The sequence below is a fragment of the Corvus brachyrhynchos genome, unplaced genomic scaffold, assembly GCF_000691975.1.
Source record: "Corvus brachyrhynchos isolate BGI_N302 unplaced genomic scaffold, ASM69197v1 scaffold7, whole genome shotgun sequence".
NCBI classification, from domain to species: Eukaryota; Metazoa; Chordata; class Aves; order Passeriformes; family Corvidae; genus Corvus; species Corvus brachyrhynchos.
In genome coordinates, this window is record NW_008239054.1 from 6,864,715 (window position 1) to 6,884,505 (window position 19,791).

Consider the following 19,791-nt stretch of genomic DNA (forward strand, 5'->3'; position numbering starts at 1 on the left):
CAGGAGACTGAATGAAGGAGAGGGCAGTTCTAAGTAGGTCATTTATATATTAATGCACTAAAATATGTCAGAAAGCTTGTTATTAGTCACAAAATATATTGTTGACTCATGCACTCCTACAGATATATGTCTAAGGGCACAATAATTTAGATATGTCAAGGTTTTTTAATTCCTCTTTTCCAGGTGTATCTTCAGACAGGTTTGAGTTATGATTCCCTGTTATATTTTGCAGGGTTACTGATGTCAGTCAGAGAAAGGCTTTGAGTTTGCTAAAGGAAGGTGCTTTTTCACTGGTGCAAGACTTTTTTTTTTTTTTTTTTTTTTTTTGTGATTGTGAATATAACCTGAGTATTATTTGGTAATGACTTACGTAGGTGGTAAAATCTTTAAAGTCTGCCTCGCTTTTCTGCCTGGATTCAACAGTCATATGCTGTGCGGTTTCCTCAGGACATCTATCAGAGTTTATATAAGATCATAGAATCATTTAGGTTGTAAAAGACCTTTAAGATTACCAAGTCCAGCCATAAACCCAACACTCCCAAGTCCACCACTAAGCCTCACCTAAGTGCCTCATCTGCACATCTTTTAAATACCCCTTGGATTGGTGGCTCAGCCTCTTCCCTGCTCCCTGATAATCCTTTCAGTGAAGAAGTCTTTCCTAATAGCCAATCTAAACCACCCCTATTGCATCTTCAGACCGTTTCCTCTTGTCCTATTCCTTGTTATTTGGAAGAAGAGACCAACATCCACACAATAAATGGACTAAAAGATGGGACAATTCAGTGGTAAACTTTAAAAGTCCTCCCAGCAGACAGGACTGGTTCAAGCCAAAGTGAATGATGGCAGGTATTTCCTATAAGGATTTAAACATGCTTAGCTGTTCATTTATCACCAGTGTCAAAAACAGTGAGCAGTTTTAGTTCTATGGGAAATCTTGGCTTTATCGTTCATTTTCACCTCAGTGGAAGGAATGTGATATTTTCTTGGAATAGAAATTAGAATCTTTTTGGTAAAAACTTAATTCTTCAACCATCAAAAAATTGCCAATAATTGTTTACTACACATAAGAAATATCTATTACAGGAACCTTTGTTGTAAATAAGCATTTACTTATGGATTCAAACAAGAATTAAAAGTTTAAAAAAAAAATTAAAATTCAGTTTCACAAGGGCAAAAATTGTCCATGACAGTTTCCTGGCTGCTTGACTGCAACTCAGGGCTTTGCATCCTACGCAGGGTATGAGAGGAAGATAAAGGAAAATGTATGACTATTTTATGCTGTTCTGGTGGTACAAAGTATGTACAAACCTTCTTCACCTTGGTTTTGTCTGCCAAAAATTCTTCCCCTTAGAAACTGAAACTTGCAAGAATTGGTCTGTGGGCATTCAAACCGTTCAGGACTGTTCCACACAACACAAGTTCCACGTGTTTCAAGTAGTTGTATCTTTTAAGCACCAAAATCATCTCCATTTAGCAGAATCAACAGGGAGAAAATGGTGGCAAAAAAAGCATCATTTTGCAATAAGTCTTCTGGGACCCAAACACTGAAATGTCTCAATACTATCAACTGTGCTGTCACTAGAAAAATGACTGCATGGTCATGGTGCTCAACCTTAGAGGAGCTGATTTTCTTCTTTCTTTTGCCTTCTCCAGACTAACCTTCAAGCCCTGACACTCCACCATATCTCAAAGGACAAGCTGACAGCTCTTAAAGTGTTCTGGTTTGGGTTTTGTTAAACCAAATTGTTGCAGAAATGTGAAAGTGTAACCAGTCTTTCAGGCAACCATGTTGGGAATGATCCCTTGTTTCCAGGATGAAATTTCTGGCTATTTTGAAACTTTCAATTTTCAGCCCATTTCCCAGGGCATTCACAGATTATGCAGGAAACAGTACAAGTGCTTATGCAAACAGAAAATTTCCAACAGCTCTAATTTCAGAATAGTTCACAGCCAATACTTTCTGGCAACACACAATTTGATACTTTAATCTCTATAGAGCAGGGAAAGCTATGTAAGATTGTCCTTCTCTAAAAGCACTATTCTGTGTCAATTTGTGTCCTCAGTGCTTTGAAAACTGTCAGACAAAAAACACTGAGTCACTGAAAGGTCTTGAATGACCTAACTGTATAATGAAAACTCTATTAGAAGAAAGTACTGCTATAGATGGGATTGCTATTTTCCTTGCAGGTGGACCTGGAATACAGTGTCTCCATAGCTGTGCAGGGGTGGAGGTGGGTAGGAGGACAGAAGCAGATGTGTTTCTGGAAGGGTAGAATTAACAAGCAAGAGAAAGACAAACTATTTATGTGGATTGTGGAATAAGTAAAATATGAGATGCAAGACACAAGACTTCATACAAGACTTTCAAGCAGCCTTGTATACAAAGGCATGAAATTTGATTTTGGCTGAACAAAAGCTTCTGCACCAGGGGCCAAATATATCTGCTTTGTGCACAATACTGTTATGAACTCAGTTGGCACCATTATAATAGACTTCACAGATTTAAAGCCCATTTTTAATTTGGGTATTAACATATTTAGGAGGCTGTCCTATTTCATATATTGTGCTATTGATCTTTACTTATCTGATAGGCTTTTCAAATGATCTTTGGGATAATTTTCAAAACAGTTATTTCTGAATGACTAATATGTCCTGTTTGGATTCTTATAATTTCCTCCCTTTGTAATATTATCTGTGAAAATGTAGCAGTTTTCCTGTTAAGAGCTCTAAGCTTGCACCATGTATTTCTAAAAATTAGAATTTTTATCTTAAGCCTTCTATCTCAAGCATTGTTTATATTAGGACCCAAAGAAGCATGAAACCTGCAGTTTTGAAATGGAGTCTGACTGAAATGTCGAAAGAAAAATATCTAGTTGCAAGACAGTGAGAGAAACATCTGACTTAAAATTTGCTAATTTTATCCTAGAACACTCTCCCCAATCAAAAAGAATATTTGTGAATAAATCAGCTTTTAGATACAACAGCATATGTGCCTGACTAAGAAAGTATTTCTGTTTCCTGTTATGTATATCTGCTAAGTATTGAAAGGAGATAACTATCATCTCAGTATCTGGGATTACAGTGGGCTGTATTCAGTATTCCAACAATATAGAATTTCACATGAAGAAAAATCTTGCTGAGAAAAAAAATAAATCATTAAGAGTTTGCTTTACATATTCACTATTCACTCATGCTCCTCAGAAGGAACTGCTAACTTAGTGTTTCTGTGGTTTGCTTTTTAGCACAGGCACCTAATTCACATTTGCCAGGTGTGGTTTGATGGTGCCTATGATCCAAGTTTTCTTGTTAACCTGGTCCTTAGGTTGATATAAGGGTGATAATAACTTAGTTTAAATGTGGTAGCATGGGGGTCCTATCACTTATGTAGTAGTTGTGTCATGAAGAATTTTCTGTGCAAAAGTGTGCCTTCTGCTTGTGTTCCTCTTTAACTCCCTCAGCTCTAGAATACTGTTTCATTTTTCTGTTTCTGAGGAAATGGTCCATGAAGGAAAAACAGGGTTTAGTAAATTCTCTTGTCATGTCCTGAATTCTGTAGTCAGGAGTCTTCAAGAAAAGAGTCTTCCTTATTAGCAAGTAATTATTCTAAACTGTTCAAAATACTTGTGTACCACAATTACACCATAATTTCATTAATAATGAAAAAAAGTTAACAAAAAGCAATTGGTTTTATGTTCAATACCTCTATTACAATATCCATTATCTTTTCTGTTTTTCTTATTTGCAGGCTTATGATGAAGAAATGTATGGCAGCAAATATCAGTGGATTATTCCAGGGTGGTATGAAAATCTTTGGTGGGAATCCTGGATTAATTCCTCACAGTGTCTAAGCAAAAATCTTCTTGCAGCCATGGAAGGTTATATTGGAGTGGATTTTGAGCCTCTCAGCTCAAAAACGAATAAGACTATATCGGGAAGGGTTAGTATTTTTCCTCCATCTATTTTGGTATACCATCAGTCTCACTGGTGTGTTGGCACAGTAAAGCACCAAGGAGGGAGGTGAAGCTAAAGGGTTCTTCTACCTACAGACCTGGCAGTCATCGTAGTTAGTTTCACCACTTTCCACTAGTTTACAATTTTAAAAGATTTGAAAATCAAATCTTATTCCCTACAGGGTAAGAAAGCAGTAAAGTCCATTCCTTCAAATCTATCCTCTTCCCCCATACAAACATTATAGTTAAATGTACATTAAAGTTTGAATTATAGTCTTTAGTATCATGTGCTGTGTCACGTCAAGTTAAATAGCTGAGCACAGAAACAGGAAACTCTTATATTTAAACCTATTCTGCAAACAGCCAATCTGAATGGTGATTTGTGCCTCTCAGAACTACGGGGCAGGAAGTGAGGCTTGTTTTAAATATAAAAATGGGTGGTGTTTCCATAAAGCACATAAGATTTTATCACATAATAAATCCATACAAACTCTGACCAATGAGCAACCAGGTCTGATTTTGCTGCTTTTCGTCTTTTTTTTCCATCTGCCTTTCATGCCTTGCTGAGTGAGCATGAAAGACAACTTTATGGAAAGGCAACTCATCAAATGATAGCACACCAACCAGAATGTAGTGAACTTGTAAAATATAGACAAATTGCCACTCAAAATTTCATCTTGAGCAAAAGGCTGCTCAAGTAAAGGTTATTGGATTTGTGTTATCCTGTAAAGCACAATCAGACCACTAATTTGCAGGGATATGGACTTATTCTCTGTTTTATGTATTATGGCTCACCAGTGTACAGTTTTGGCTGAACTGGAGCCTTTTGTACACAAGTAAAATAAAGCAAGTTGTCATTTATACAGTGAGGCAGTACAACTGCTTTCAGTCTCTGTCTCCTAGTTCTGCTTTCCAATCTCCCCAGCAGTTTTTAAGTCAGGCAGTACATGTTTTTTGTGAATTTTATTTTCTTTCATAATTTTTACTTTGGAGGCCATTTCTCTATTAGTTATGAACATCTCTAAATTGGAGGGTGCAATTTGAGGTGTCAGTTTAGATTCAACTCTGTTAAATGTTAAGTATTGAGGTAAAACTAAATTTTATCTCCTCTGCAGACTCCACAGCAGTATGAAAAGGAATACAATGCTAAACGTGGTGATGGACAATCCAGCAAATTTCATGGTTATGCCTATGATGGAATATGGGTGATTGCCAGGACCCTGCAGCGGGCAATGAATTATCTGAATTCCACCAACAAGCACCAAAAAATTGAAGATTTTAACTACACAAATCACAAACTTGGCAAAATTTTTCTGAATGCTATGAATGAAACCAGGTTTTTTGGAGTAACGGTAGGTCCTCATCAGATAATTGTGGGATGGAGGAGGCTTGTGATTTTGTGCCAGTAGTTGAAACAAGTATTAAATATTAAGTATACTTGAAAAAGAAACACAGTTGTGTATTTCTTCTATCTTCAGAGCTTCCAGTTCTATTTTATATTAAAAATGAATGTTGTTGCCTTGAGACTCTTGCTTATTACCTGTCTTCAGATGCCAAGAGATGACACTGTACAATTCCTCAGTTATCAGATTTTTAAGCACGAATGTCATCTGAATTAACAAATCAGAGTGGTCTCAAGGGAATCACAAGTTTTGCAAGCTGCAGTGACCTTTTAAGTGAATGTTTTAGCAGTTAAGGAGTAGCTGGAATGTGATCTGAAAATACATTTTTTTCTCCATCATTTAGGTTTGGTACTAGGTTATAGTACACTAACTCTAGTGCTTTACATCCTAGATAGTCTTGCAACATACTTCAGTTGTGTTTTAAATTTATTTATAATTTGTATTTTTTCACAGTCAAGTACAAAGCATGCTCACATTGACTCAAGAGAAACTGGTTATATGCAGTAGTATCCTCATTCTGATTTTAATTGTACAGTTGCAAACCCATAGTATTTTTTTTTTTTTTTAGAATTTGTTTACATTTCTTCTGCTTTTTGACAGAGTAAAACAGACCATAGGAGTGTGGCCTTAAAACTTCTTAATTGCTTGATTGTATCTGAGACAACATTAGTCAGAAGTTAGTGATGCATATGTGTTCAGGAGTCTGCAGAGCTCACCAAGTGAGATGAGCTGACTCCATTTCAGGGAGAATGGTCTTCACAGTTCCCAACAGCTGCAAAGAAGGAATGTACTGAAACATGCTTTGTTGAGCAGTGTACTTGGACTGCACATGGAAATTGGTGCAATAAGGAAATTGGTGTTTGAAGAAAAGTATATTTTAGTGGTGCACAGAGGGATGTCTCCTTGCAACAAGAGCATGGAGGAGGTTAGAGGGAGCTGGTCAGATTCTATTCCCATGTTAGTTTAAACTGTCTTGGACATCAATTAACCTCTACACATATTGAAGTAGCAGAACTAAGATTGTCAGAAATTGGTTCAAGGAGAAAATGCCTACACAAAGACATCAACAAGGTGTAAAGGCTCAACCATTTGCTGTCTTTGTTAATTGCTGAAAAAGCTTTCTGTGACATGGTACAATTGAAACTAATTTGGAATTTCTAAGTAAAAAACAACCATATGGCAAGACAATACCAGTATCTAGTTGCTTGCACAATTTTGCCTTCTTTTTACACTGAATTTGACTGAAAGTTTCAGTAAAATCATTTGTTATCCCATTGCATGCACAGTAGGACTGGATCTTTGATGAAGCTTTCAGACAGTAGCAGCTATGAAACAGACTCTGGAGGGACTCAGTTATATTTGTCCTGCATTATTCCATGTACAGTACCTATCAATAGCTTGAAATTGAATATTGCTATGTAGTTCCTTTTTTGTTTGTTTGTTTGTTTGTTTCTTATCCTTTTTGCCTTCGGTTTAGTTTTGCAGCCAATTATGGTGAAATTGATAGATTTCATTAGCATTGCTTAATTGCCCTTCACTGCTCCCCCTCCAACAAAAAAAACCCCAGCAAAATCAAACCGAAAAAAATCTAAGATTGAAAGAAAGCTCTTTTTTATTAGTTTCAGAGACAGCAGCAAAATCCCACAAGCATCCCTTTAGGGAGGGAATTCAGCTATGTTTACTTACTTTGTTGTATCAGGTATAATGGTTTTCAAAGAAATTATTGCATGATTATTCCCTGTATTTAGTACCTGTCTGAGGTGCTTGATAAAATATTTCTCTTTATCATTGGTCAGCCAAGTCATAATGACAATGCACAGCCCAAATCTGGTATTTGCAAGGATAATGCTTCCTGTAACTGTAATTCACAAAAAAATTTTATTGAGAAAGATATGGAGAGAAGAAAATCTATAGGAACGACACTTTCTTAGGGCATAATTACAACATATGCTACTCAAGCTTTTCCAGACAGCATGGAGAAAAAGAGTTTTAGAGGAGATATTAAATATTTTGCATTGTAGTGTTCAGAAAGTTGAAGGAGCAGATTGATTCTTACCAGAAATACTTTTAAACTTTTTATTCTTCAGTTGAATAACTTGCTGTCATTTGTGATCTAATTTAAAACTTTCACTGGAATATGAGTTTTAAGTCTCAGAGTGCTAAATCTAATTTCATTTTTTTTCCAGAACATGTATTTTAATATCATCTTTTTACAGTTTATTTTCAAAAACTTATTCTAAACAGGAAAAGGACATTTCTTTATTCAAGAGTATCTATGCCAAATATAAAATAGGTTTCTGAAAAAAAAGAAAAAATAAAAGGAAGGACTAAATCTTATCAATATTCAAAAACTCATCCAATAATAAACTATGTTGTTATTTATTAGGTAAGAGGAGATAGACAAGAAGCTGTAGATAAGAATCTGAAACTGGAAAATCTATTAAGTAGAGGCATTTTTCTTTAAGCTTTCTGTGAATACGATATCAGAAACACTGTCATGTCATAAATAATAAATCCCTTTACCCAGTTTTCATTTTCTTTGAAATTATTTATAGAAAGCAACACCGTTAAAGGTGGGGGGGGAGGAGGGTGGGGGAGTCGGGGAATTTTTTAAACAATTTTGAAACAACTTGTTGGGACGAAGTGTGCTAGTTCCTGATTTTACAGAATATCATTCTTTCAACTTTCTGTTCTTTTTTTCCTTTTAATTTTTTTTAATTGTCTAGGAGACAGCATTTAGAAAACAGATAAGGCTATTGCCCAGAGACTTGACATGACAAATCCTATTTTTATGCATCAGAAACTCAATGCAAAATGTTATTTATTCTAATTCTGCTGTCAGAAATATATTAGAAGGGAAATTATGGCTATTCCTCAAATATTTCTGAGAGTTCTGCTCTCTTTCTGTTTGTTTTTTTTTTTTTCTTAACAAATTGATTCCTTCTGTTATTTTGCCTTTGTGCTTATCAGACTTATAGGACTTATAGTCATGTCAGTTACCATATAAATTCCTTGTGTATTCTGAATACAGAACAAGGAAACATAAACATGGTGATTTATCAGAAAAGAGTAATACAGCTATCTGCTACACTTTTAGAAAGATAAACTGGATACTGTTTTACGGGTGGAAAAGGATTTTGTGATGAGAAGTGCAAACCAAAAGACTTGCAAGGGTGTTCCTACAGTTTAGTTAATCTGAATGTCCTAATTCTGGAGTCAGATTCACTGGTGTTGGCCATTTTCCAATTGAGTAAGGCATTGTGTGGTTAGAATGGCCCCTCTGCAATGACCAGCTTTCAGGACAGGAATGCTTTTGATTTGGGACTAACTTGGCTTTCATGGTGTGCATTTTTCTAATTCCTTGGTTATCTGAGCAGTTGATTAGTTATAAATTAGGAAGTTGCTGAAACAACAAAACAAAGGATTTTGATTTTTTTTCCCCCCCTTTTCTTAATCCAGATAGAAACAGTTGTATAAACTGAATGCAACACTACCCTAATGATTTATAAAGTGTAGGTCCTGTTTCCTTGCTAAATATATTTCTCTTCTCAAATAGCACACGTTCTTTCTGTTAAGTGTCAGAAAATGAAAGATAAGAAAAGAAGTATTTACACAGGGGTTTTTTTGACACAGTTTAGATGTCTGAGGAGTTCCCTTATGTAGTTGATAGAGGCACTGGAAGTAATTTAGATTTGGAGGACCTACTGAGGTCTCTGTTGAACTGTTACTACTTTGAATCGGTACATAGTGATAAAGTGATGGGAAGAAAAGTATATGTCTGGGAGATGAATATATCTGCATTTCAATTATACAGCATTTTACAGCATGCTACCTGTAACGTGTTCATCATGTATGTGTGAAAGCTGAGGAGAATTTTCCACAGAGCCAGAATAATTCTCCTAAAGCAGATGTTTTGTTTGTCTAAGGGATAATTAAAAAAAAAAAAAAGGAGAAGAAAAGCCAAACTTTATTTTGTGCAATGCTACCATAATATAGCTTGCAGGCTTAATAATTAATGAAGAATTAGTGCTGTCTTCTCAGGATACCAAATCATATTTAGTGTATGCTGGATCAAAATCCTTCTAGAGAATAGAAGGATTTTGTTTTAGTCATTTTTTGCCTTTTTTTTTCTCTTTGTAGAGACTATGGTTGACACAGTAACTTAAATTTACAGCAATGTTTATATTTGTTAGCAAAAAAATGTTGGTTATATTTGGAAAGATGTCATAGAATTGTTTGGAAGGGACCTTAAAGGCCATCTACTTCCAACCCCTCTCAGAGCCCAATCCAACCTGGCCTTGAACACTTTCAGGAATAGGGCATCCACGATTTCTCTGGATAACCTGTTCCAGTGCCTCAGCACCCTCACAGTAAAGAATTTTTTCCTAATATCTAATCTAAACCTGGCTTCTTTGAGTTGGAATCCATTTAACCTTATCCCATCACTACATCCCCTTGTAAATAGCTCCTCTGCAGTTTTCTTGTTGGTTCTCTTTAGGCACTGGAATGCTGCCATATTAAATACCACATTTGTTCTCAGGATATTAGAAGTTTGTTTTGGCTACATGGGGGAGCCAAGTAGTAGGAAAAATACAGTCCATGTTGGAAATAATTTTTGATTCTTTTTTAATTCAAAACATGACATTCTATTTAAAAAATGTTTTCCTGTAATTTTTTATTTGCTTCACCTTTGTCACTGATGTGAAGTCATGAATGTTACCATTCTTACTGATTTATGCCTGAACTGTTGCAGTGGGGTATTCTGCTCATTGCATTTACTGCTATTATCTGTTATTATAAATCAAGTTTCAAAATTGTTAATTTATTTCTCATCCTCATGACCTTCTATTATTTCTGTGTAATGGAAAAAGAATTGCAGTGGAGGAGTGAGAAAATTAAATACAGCCTTGTCTTTTCCTTTTATGTCAGCCAGAGACTAGCACAGTAGGATAAAATTCCATCACAGTAGCTGCTGAACAATTGAAACCACAGCCATGAAATAGCTTTCAAGTCTGTCCCTGGCATCCTGCATTTGAATGTATCCAGTCATATTTCATAACCGGAAAAATGCTTATTTATATGAAGTTTGCTTTGTATTTTGATGCTGATTATTTCTGAAGATTTATCTTAGCAGCTTGCCTCCAATTTCCAGGCTTCAGTAGCCACTGCATTGTACAAGAATCTCAGAAATACAGTGTTAGCAACAGAAGAAGAACAGGGAGAAAGTATTTATTTCATGTCATCCTGGAAAAATAACATACCCAAGATGGTTAAATTAAAAAACATGTTGGTCTTTGGCAGAGAATCAGATAAAATTGGGAGTCTAACAAACATTTCTGTTAGTAGCATTCATCAGTGCAGCTAATTTTGCGTGCACAGTTCTGAATTAAGCCTCAAGAGCTATTTATACCTACAGTTAAATTTTCTTTGTTGGCATGGCTGAGGTAGGGTGAATAGTAAAAGTAGTGGGGGGAGGGCAGAAATTTCAATCAAACAATTTCTTGTTAATCTAAAATAGAGCTTTAAAAGTACAATTAATTTTATAAAAGGGGGGGTAGAGGTTTAGTGTGCTGTGGAATACTTAACACTATAAAGACATATGTTACTGAGAAATGCTTTTGAATGTTCAATCAAATTTGACTTAATTTTGAGCATTTGAAAATTTCTTGGTTGACATTAACCATAATTGGGTGATTTGAGGGAGTACAACAAGCTAGCAAAATGCATAGTCTGGAAACTATATATATGTATGCACACACATGCACATGCTCACAACCCCACTGACTCTTGGCAAATCTCAGGTTTTTCTGCACCTGACCCCATGAATGTGAACTATTCTGAATTTAATGCCTTGCTTTGCCTTTTCATTTTACAGAACTTGTTTCCTGGTAGGACATTTCTTGTGTAGCACAAAAAAGAAAATTATTTGGGATCTGACTGTGTGCAAGGCCCCCCACAGAGCTTTTTGGTTTTCTTGAACCTTGAATCTCAGTTTACCAGAGAAGAGATAAACATGGTGAATCTCTGACTTCCTTACTCCCTCCTGATTTCCAGTGCATTATCCAACTCCCACGAACATGTGAGATCAGTGCAGTGGATTGGTGAACTAATTTGCTCTCTATGTGACCAGCTCATTTAGGAGACTCCTCAAAGTAGAGAGCTGCTAAACTAAGCCATCAGCAAGTTTCCATAAGGTCATAAACAATGTTTGCTCATTAGGAAAATTCATTGCAAATGTTTTCATCTGACAACAGTGTAAAACTGCATACAAAAGGAAATCCTAACTTTTTAAAATGAGAACTGAAATTAGCTGTGACATTTCAAAGATTAGCCCTCAAGCTAACCAGCAGTTGACGATTTAATAGTTATAGTAGGTGTCAAATAAAAAAGGCTTTAGTCTGAAGTTGTAGAACACTTTCTGCAGCATCTGTCATTTTAATAACTGGATATTTGATGAAAATAAATGAACAACATACATTTATAGAAAAGCTAGTGAAACATTTTCTGGCTAATATCTCTTAGCTTCCTCTGCTTTGTATTTAATTTTGTCTGTATCTAAATAGTGATTAACATAATGCTTAATATGCCCGAGAAGATGTTTGGTGCTACTTTGTGTACAAAGAGTGGAAGTCCCTACAAATAAAAAAGAAACAAAGCTCAAGGGGAGGTGATTGCACTGTCTAAGTAGGGGTGCAGGTTTGTACTTCACAGGGTAGTTCTCTTCAAGCTTTTAAAGAAAGCACATTTCAGTAGTACCACAACCTTGGTTTTTTCTTACGTGTGATTTATTTTGTAGCTGTTTGTTTCTAATCCACCTTTGGTTTATGTTTTGGGATTGCTTTTTTTCTTTTGTTTTGTCTTTCTTGTCTGTATTCCTTGAATTTGAAGGATGAAAAGACTAAAGAAAAAAGTTACATTTATGAAACGTGGAAGCTCTGTCCTGCTCCGGATCAGCAGTTAAGCTGGGAGAGGATATCGATGATTTTAAAGCAAGTTTTCAAGGCAGTTTTTCCCTTCTCCAGTTGGGTTTGTCTGACGTTGGTACAGAGGGCTCTTTGAAAACAGCAAGATACTGAAAGAGTGGGCAGTGTATATGTGTTGGACAAGCAACACGGAACTGCAGGTTCTGGTGTCTGCTGAATAAGCAGGACATTGGTTTTCCAGATGATTAGATGGCCTTTTGTGTTCTACTTAGTAGCACTACTAGGTAGATTCCTTTGCCACCTCTTAAACATCTAGCAGAAAAAGAAGGAAAAATGTCATGTACCTTCTATCACTGCTTTAAAGCCCTGTGCCCTGCTTCACCAAGTTTTTAAAAAGAGATAGGAAATGTTGTGTGCCTACTGAAAAAGGGTGATAGGATAGAATAAAATTCTACAGACACTTATGGAGAAATTTCCTGCTTGCAACAAGTGTACCATTGAAATACCATCTCCTAAAAATAACAGAAAGCCTGTAGTAGCTCCATCCCCCTGTACTGTGGCTTCAAACCATGTCAATATTTTGTGATCAATGGCAGATGACACATCAGTGTGGATCTCAGATGATGATCCCAAATCAGCAAGAAAATGTCAGCACCTCTCTTCATCATATACAAGGAAAGGATTTGCAATACATGCTATAAGAACTGTTTTGACAGAGTCTCTCCTGCAATAATTACCCAAAATGGAAAATGTGGTGAAAGGCATGTGGTGTTGACAATGTTGCAAATTTCTATATTTCTGTTTAAAATTTCTCCATTTCTGGCACTGAAACAGCAGGTGTAACCCCCCCAAGGAAGGATTAAAACATTGCTGTAAAGGGAGGTGCAGTAGGAAAGTGGAGTGCGATGGGGAAGGGAAAGTCTGAACTGCTTTAGCTGCGCTGGGACCCGGTGCAGTTCTCGGTAGCTGTTGTAGCACAGTGTGTCAGTCAGTACAGCAGCCTAGCAAACAACTGTCTTGAGAGCTATGATCACATCATGCAGGTTAAAATTATTTCAAGCCCCTTTCAGGTAATGTTGTCCGTGAAGGAAGATTGCTCCCTCCTCAAGAGAGAAATAACTTGAGTGCAGAAGGAACAGATGAAGTGTCAGCAGGGTCTGCGTTCTGGGTGGAGAGGCCCTGGAGAGGAGGACATATCCACAGCTATGTTCCTAACCCACACACACGTTTTTTTAAGAACAATGATTCTGGGAAGGGAGGCTGCAGGAGAATGGGTATTTAGGAGAATGTAATGGGAAGGAAAAATATTTCCTGGAAGGCTCTTTTCTAATCTGCATCACTGAACAGTTCTGGGTTTCCAGTCTCCAGTGTCTCTTGTTCTAGTTCTGATTTGTTTATTAGTGCTTAGAGTTTAATGAACATCTTCTTACCTGACTGTGCTTTTCTTGAAACTGATTTTACTGTCTTTGTTGAAGAGCAGATCGGTAAGAGATTATGTCAATTCCACAGAAATATGTCCAGATAAGACAGGTGTGCATGGGCCACGTGTTTAGTAGCTGGGCCAGATAAGTGTTTACTAGATGGAGCTTGATGGTCTTGAAGAGCCAGTGAGTCTTTTTTATGGTTACCTGGCAGATGGTGTGTGACACAGACAGGTGCAGGCTGGTACAGGCATAGCTGAACCATACTTCCAGGTGTGTATTTGCAGATGATCCAATGAAACTTAGGCAAAAAAAAAAAAAAAAAATCTATGAATTATGGGCATTCCAGAACAGCAGTGTTTTTCAGTGGTATAGTTATTCTCTCATTTGGTGTCCTTAAGAGAAGGAAAAAAGATGTATGGCAAATATAGGGATGCTACTGTTTCTACCGATATGTCTCCATTCAAAATTACAAGCAAGGGTATCTTACATGGATATTTCCAAGCCCTCAGCTGCTCAGTGGCTTGGGGATGAAAACCACCAAACAGAGCCTTGAGGTGCAGCATATTCTCTCAGTGGGGACAGTGGTCAGAACGGCAAGATTAGGTATCCTGCATCAGCCTCAGTCTGTAAACTCTTTCCTCAGAGCTACCTCTGATTTATCTCCCTTCCCTCCTAGAACAGAGCACTACAGAAGTACCTGGTTTAGCTTAATATTTGGGATGTGAGTTCTTTTCTGTCATGAATCTAGAGTTAAAAAGCTATTATTTTGGAGTTAACATATTTTAGAAATAGTATAAAACTGAATTCCTGAGTGCTTGAGGGAATTGCAGTTCTTGTTTTATTTTTCACAGGAACAGATGTTAGCCCTGCTGCCTTGGGATTGTTCCAGCTCTGGTAATTCTGTTCTGTGTACCTAAAACTCTCACTGAGATTTCAGATGGATGAGGAAGTTATTATTTACTAGCTTTTCACCAAGAGTCCTCTGGGACAATAAATGCCATAAAGATGCAAAATTTTAGTATTACTGTTCTCCCTTTTCTAAGACTTTAATTTTATTATTATTATTTCACTGTACAGGCAAATTATAGTAAGATTTTACTGGTTTTATCCTGTTCTTGTTTCAATCAGTGACAAATCTCTTTGAGGAGGCGGTTCTTACCTAGCAAAGTGCTCTAATAAACAATTTGCAAATATAACTCAAAGCATTATTCTAAAATCCTTTTTGCTCACAGAAATTGTAGGAGAAACTTCTTTTGAAATGCTGTCCAGAATTAGTAGAGCTGTTCTAAGAGTGCTGATCAGGTGTAGTGCTGTAAGTTAGTAATGAATGATTAAGCTCAAGAGCCTGTTCAAGTGCATTTGGAGAATGTGTTGAGTGTACTAGGTGGAATTACATGACTCAGATGTCAAATAACTGTGAGCGATTAAAACAATGTGGTGGAATATAGCAATTTAAAAATAATGTCTAGTGACGACTATAAGAGCCTGCAACTTTAAGAGCAGACCAAGTCAAAGAAATGTTGAATATTTTGGTGATCAGGTGTGCTTGTTGTATATGTTCTTTTGGCTCCACAGTGTAATTCTTTACTGGGTATCAGATGGCTGGGAATATGAAACATGGAGAAAGATCAATGAGAAACTCCGAAGCGTAAAAACAATATTCTGCAGGCTGAAGCAATAGGAAGAATATTCATAAGCCAGTTTGTTGAAATCTCAAAGATATGTTTTCTACTGTTCTTTGAAGAGTTGTCATCATACTACTCTAAAATCTTCTCAACATCTGCTTTTCTTGAGAGTTTAAAGAATGAGTAAAGCTCATAAATGATACACACTTTTTTAAGTATGCTAAGATCTGAAAGCAGGTTCATTTAGTAAATAAATTCTGAAGTATAAAATTAGTTCTAACCTGCTTATTTTTATCCTTTACAACACTGTTTTGGATACTCTAAGTAAAGAAATAAAATATATGCATTTTCTATGACAAGTATTGTACCATATTTGCAAAGATCTATTGATTTAGGTAAATTGTATTTCTCTCCATTTTTAAATAGTTGCATGGCAAACTTTAATTTATGTTCTACTTTCATCTAGGTTACTCCATCAGTGGGCAATTTTAAAAGGCTTTTAAATGGAGCCTGTTTTGTCTTCAGTGAAAGTGACCAACATTCATGTCACAAGACCTAGAATTTAGCTTGATAGGAATTTTTGTGTGCACCTAAAAGCAAAATTTTCCCTCGAGGAATATTTTGCAATGTGACATTTTTACTTTATGGCCAGTAAAAAACCCTTAACTTTTGAAACTGTATTTTAATTTTCTGTTCACACTGCAGCACTTCTGAGTTTTTAGATTCACCAAGTAACATATTCTCCACTGTTGTTCATCTTTACAACAGCTCTAGGCAAAAATATTATGTGACTTGAACATCACATTTTGCTGAGTGTGAATCCACCTGCAGTGTTAAGAGTTGTGTTATTAGCTGACTTAGCCTGGAAATGCTCTGAGGTTGTCAGGTCTGATGTTCAATGGATTATATTTTCATACATCACTGCTCCTCTTTTCTGGCAGTCATGATTTCTATGATGAACTAGTTTTCTTCCTTGGAGAGGTGCTCCAGTTGCAAATAGGATTCTTGGAGCCTGCAAGCATTTTAGTAAAACACAGGAAAATTAAAGTAGTATAATGGCTTTTACTGCAGACAAATGCACAGTACATTTTCAAATAGTTTTCTAGTATTTTTGGAGTCCGCTTTTAGTACTTCTGTGTTTGCTACCTTCTGCTCTTCTCCCCACCATTTTCTCATAGGAGGTTGTTCTCTCAGTTGCTGCTGCTGCTGAGGATGGCTTCAGCATTTTCTAGCCTCTGATAGAGCAACATAAAGATAGTTATTTTTTAAGATTTCATAAAACAAAAGAGATCTTGCACTTCAATAGAGTATATGGCATTGTAGGATTTCCCTCGTGGAGTTCTTCACATATTTGGAAGGCGATGAAGCAGAAAGTGCAGCAGGGTCCTTGATGGAGCCTCTTCAATACAGGACGACATGTTCCACTTGGGCTGCATCCCAGCTTCATGACAGTTCTGCCATGACAAAGCAGGCTGAGACCAAAGGCAGCACTTGGAAAAGTAAAGTAGTCTGCCTTTTCGTTTTTGTTTTTCCCACCACCAGCCCCTCCCCCCCAACCGTCTCATTTCAACAATTTGTAGGTATTTCTATTCTATACATTTTAGAAAAATAATCCTGCGATTCTGTCTTCTTCATTATCACCCACTTTATATCTGGTCCATAGTGACAGCTGAGGTTGTTAGCATATGAACCTATGCTTTGGCACTGGACAGGAATCAGACTCTTCTCTCATTTTTTTATGATCAGTTTTAATCAAATCTGTGACCTGTTGTGCTTCACTTGTTGAACTTTTCTGTGTGGCAGAATTTTTCAGTTTTGTAATTTGTATTGACCTCAAATGCACCAAAACTTATAACCATGCCTCCTACTAACCACTGTCAGAAATCAGATTATTCTTTTAGAACATGGTCTATAAAGAAGTTCACACATTTCTCTGTTGTTGATACTTTTAACAGCATCTATATTTTTATATATCAGCCTCCAACATCTAGCCAAAGTTTCATGAAACCTTTTTGTCTCTGCTAAAAAATCTTTCTGTCTTTCATCAAGAACTTCTCAGGCTGCTTTGACATTAAACCTTGTATATGCGACTAAGACAACCAGAGCTGTATCCAGCTCTCTCACTTATGTGTGATCAAACCTTTTTGGCTGAGTGACCCTTCAACCTGAGCATAACTTGCACAGTTTCTGTGTAATGCCACTTATTTAGTATCAGTAGGTGTTATAACAGGTAGTTAGATGAAAACAACCCAGCTCTAACCAAAACAAGATAATTTGAGTACAAAGAGTGAATTCACAGTTAAACAATATCATAGATTGTGTAAATAAGCTGTCCAGGGCTGATGTTTTCTTGTCACTGCAGAGTACAGTCTACATGCTGCTTGGTGACATGCAAAATTCTGAGTGTAACTGTAATACTGACAAACTGAAGAATTTTCAAGAGCAACTCAACACAAATCAAGAGATTATATAGAATTATTTGAGGGAAGAGTGGTCCATAATAGCGCATTTAAAAATCAACATGGTTTTCCATCTTGACATAGGGGTTTTTGTCTGCATAAATTAGCTATATAAGAGCCAAATCTTACCTGGAAATCTTTGAAAAATAAAGTTACTATTTTACAGTTTGTAAATTCTACAATTTTTTTACCTCACAAATTGCACCTCCAAAACTGACGGTGAAACTCTTCTGCCTGTGCAATTTCAGTTCTGCCTCATTCATTGTGGCTGTTGAATTAGACAGCGGTTCAATTGTTTTTGACTGTATAATTAGGATGACGTGCGTAAGCAGTCATCATTGTGAGTGCTGCAAAGTAGCCAGAGCTAAAAGCCACAGCCAGAGACTGCAAAGAATATTGTCCCAGGAGTGAGAGAGAGCAGCAGAGCCTGGAAACCTTCCCTCCCTCCCTCAGCCACCCCCAGTGAAGGACAGGGTCCCGCTCCATGCAGTGAAGGAAATAGCCTGTTGTTTTGCTTGTGGAGTCTCAAGCACTGAAGGTCTTCCCTTAGGTGGCTTCCTTGTCCTGCATGCTACTGCTTGGCTTGCTTTCTGATATGCTGCTGTGTTGCTGCGTTTGCCCGGTGACTACAGCTTCACCACGTTTGTGTTGGGCTGATTTGGTTAGAATGTTCTTCAGGAGTTATAAAGGGGAGAGGAAGTTTCAGTGGTCAGAAGTGCATGTGAATGTGAATTCTGTGAGACAGAGGTAAACTTCTGTAGCCTGGAGGTTCTTGTTCTGCTGAACTCAGATGTTTGCTGCAGGCCAGAGAAGCATGTGAACATCTCCAAGAGAGGCTGCAATGACATATTCTGTTAGATATTCTCAACACTGAGTTTTCTAAGATCACAGTCAAATCTCATAAATTTTATTATTGGTGCTTTCATTATGAATGACATTGAAGACTGGCATTTGAGACACAAAATATCTAGCTTGTCAGTTAATTTCCTTTTTTTTTTTTTTTAATTAAAATCTTTTCTTGATGTCAGGCTACAGAGTTTCTTCTCCATTATGACAGTTTCATTGATATAGGAGCAAGGCAAACATATAAGAAGAGCAATTATGACACCACAAAATTTGATTGGGGATTAAAAGTATAAATTGCCTGAGGTAAGAACACATAGATCAGTTAAATTGCATCTAGAAATAAATCAGTCAAGCTATGCATACAGCTGAGGGATAATTGTTTGCTGGTCCCTTTGGATGAGTGCACAACAAACCGACACAGCATTATATACCGGGTTGCACAATGACTGTTGGGAATAGACCTCAGCAGAGTCACAAATGCTTTGTAAGGACCTTTCTGTTGTAATCTCTGGAGTGGTTAATAGATTCATGATTTTTTCTGTGATTTTAAAGCTATTCATTTTAATGAGATTTGTCCTGTAGCCTACTCTTTAAAAGCAAAGACTGTGGTGCTGTGGAAATTTGGATCTCTTTGCATCCTGATGATGTTTGCTGCTAGTTTCCATTTTGAAGATGCAGGTTATAATATTGAGGCCAAAGAGCCACAATTAGTATTCTAGAAAAGATTGGGTGCTCAGCTTTCAGCCTAATGTTCCAGACCTGTGCATGTTAGTGTCAAGTTTTCCCTCTTGCAGAAAGTAAGGGGAAAGTGTATGGGAAGAAAGACATCCTTTTGTGGTTATTTCCTAACAGTGCAGAGCAAAGCAAGCTTTCTCTCTGCTTTAAGTCTGTTTTCCATGCAGAGCTGTTAATTCCCAATGCAGCAGGGGCCATTTCCTCAACTTGAGTCAACCCTTAGCCTGCAAGAGAGGGGAGGGAACCTGCTCCAGAGCACTTCTACAATTCATCCCTGCTGCTCCTGGGCTACAGAAGAAGCTCTGACAGAGGGAACAGAAATCCCTGTAGATGCGGTTCAGAAAACATTTGGATAAGTAACTGTTATGAATCATGAATATTAAGCATACTTTCCCTTAAAACCTAAGTAGTGGCATCTGACTCATT

The 19,791-nt window shown here is 37.0% G+C and overlaps 1 protein-coding gene across 1 annotated transcript in view; it reads left to right on the forward strand.

Moving 5' to 3' along the window:
• GABBR2 (gamma-aminobutyric acid type B receptor subunit 2) overlaps positions 1 to 19,791 on the forward strand; it is a gene marked incomplete at its 3' end in the record, with an annotated part of 253,995 nt that overhangs the window by 214,707 nt on the left and 19,497 nt on the right. The window contains exons 6-7 of the mRNA XM_017739111.1: positions 3,746 to 3,937; positions 5,066 to 5,302. Of these exons, the coding sequence (XP_017594600.1) occupies positions 3,746 to 3,937; positions 5,066 to 5,302 (429 nt within the window). The remainder of the gene's footprint in view (positions 1 to 3,745; positions 3,938 to 5,065; positions 5,303 to 19,791) is intronic.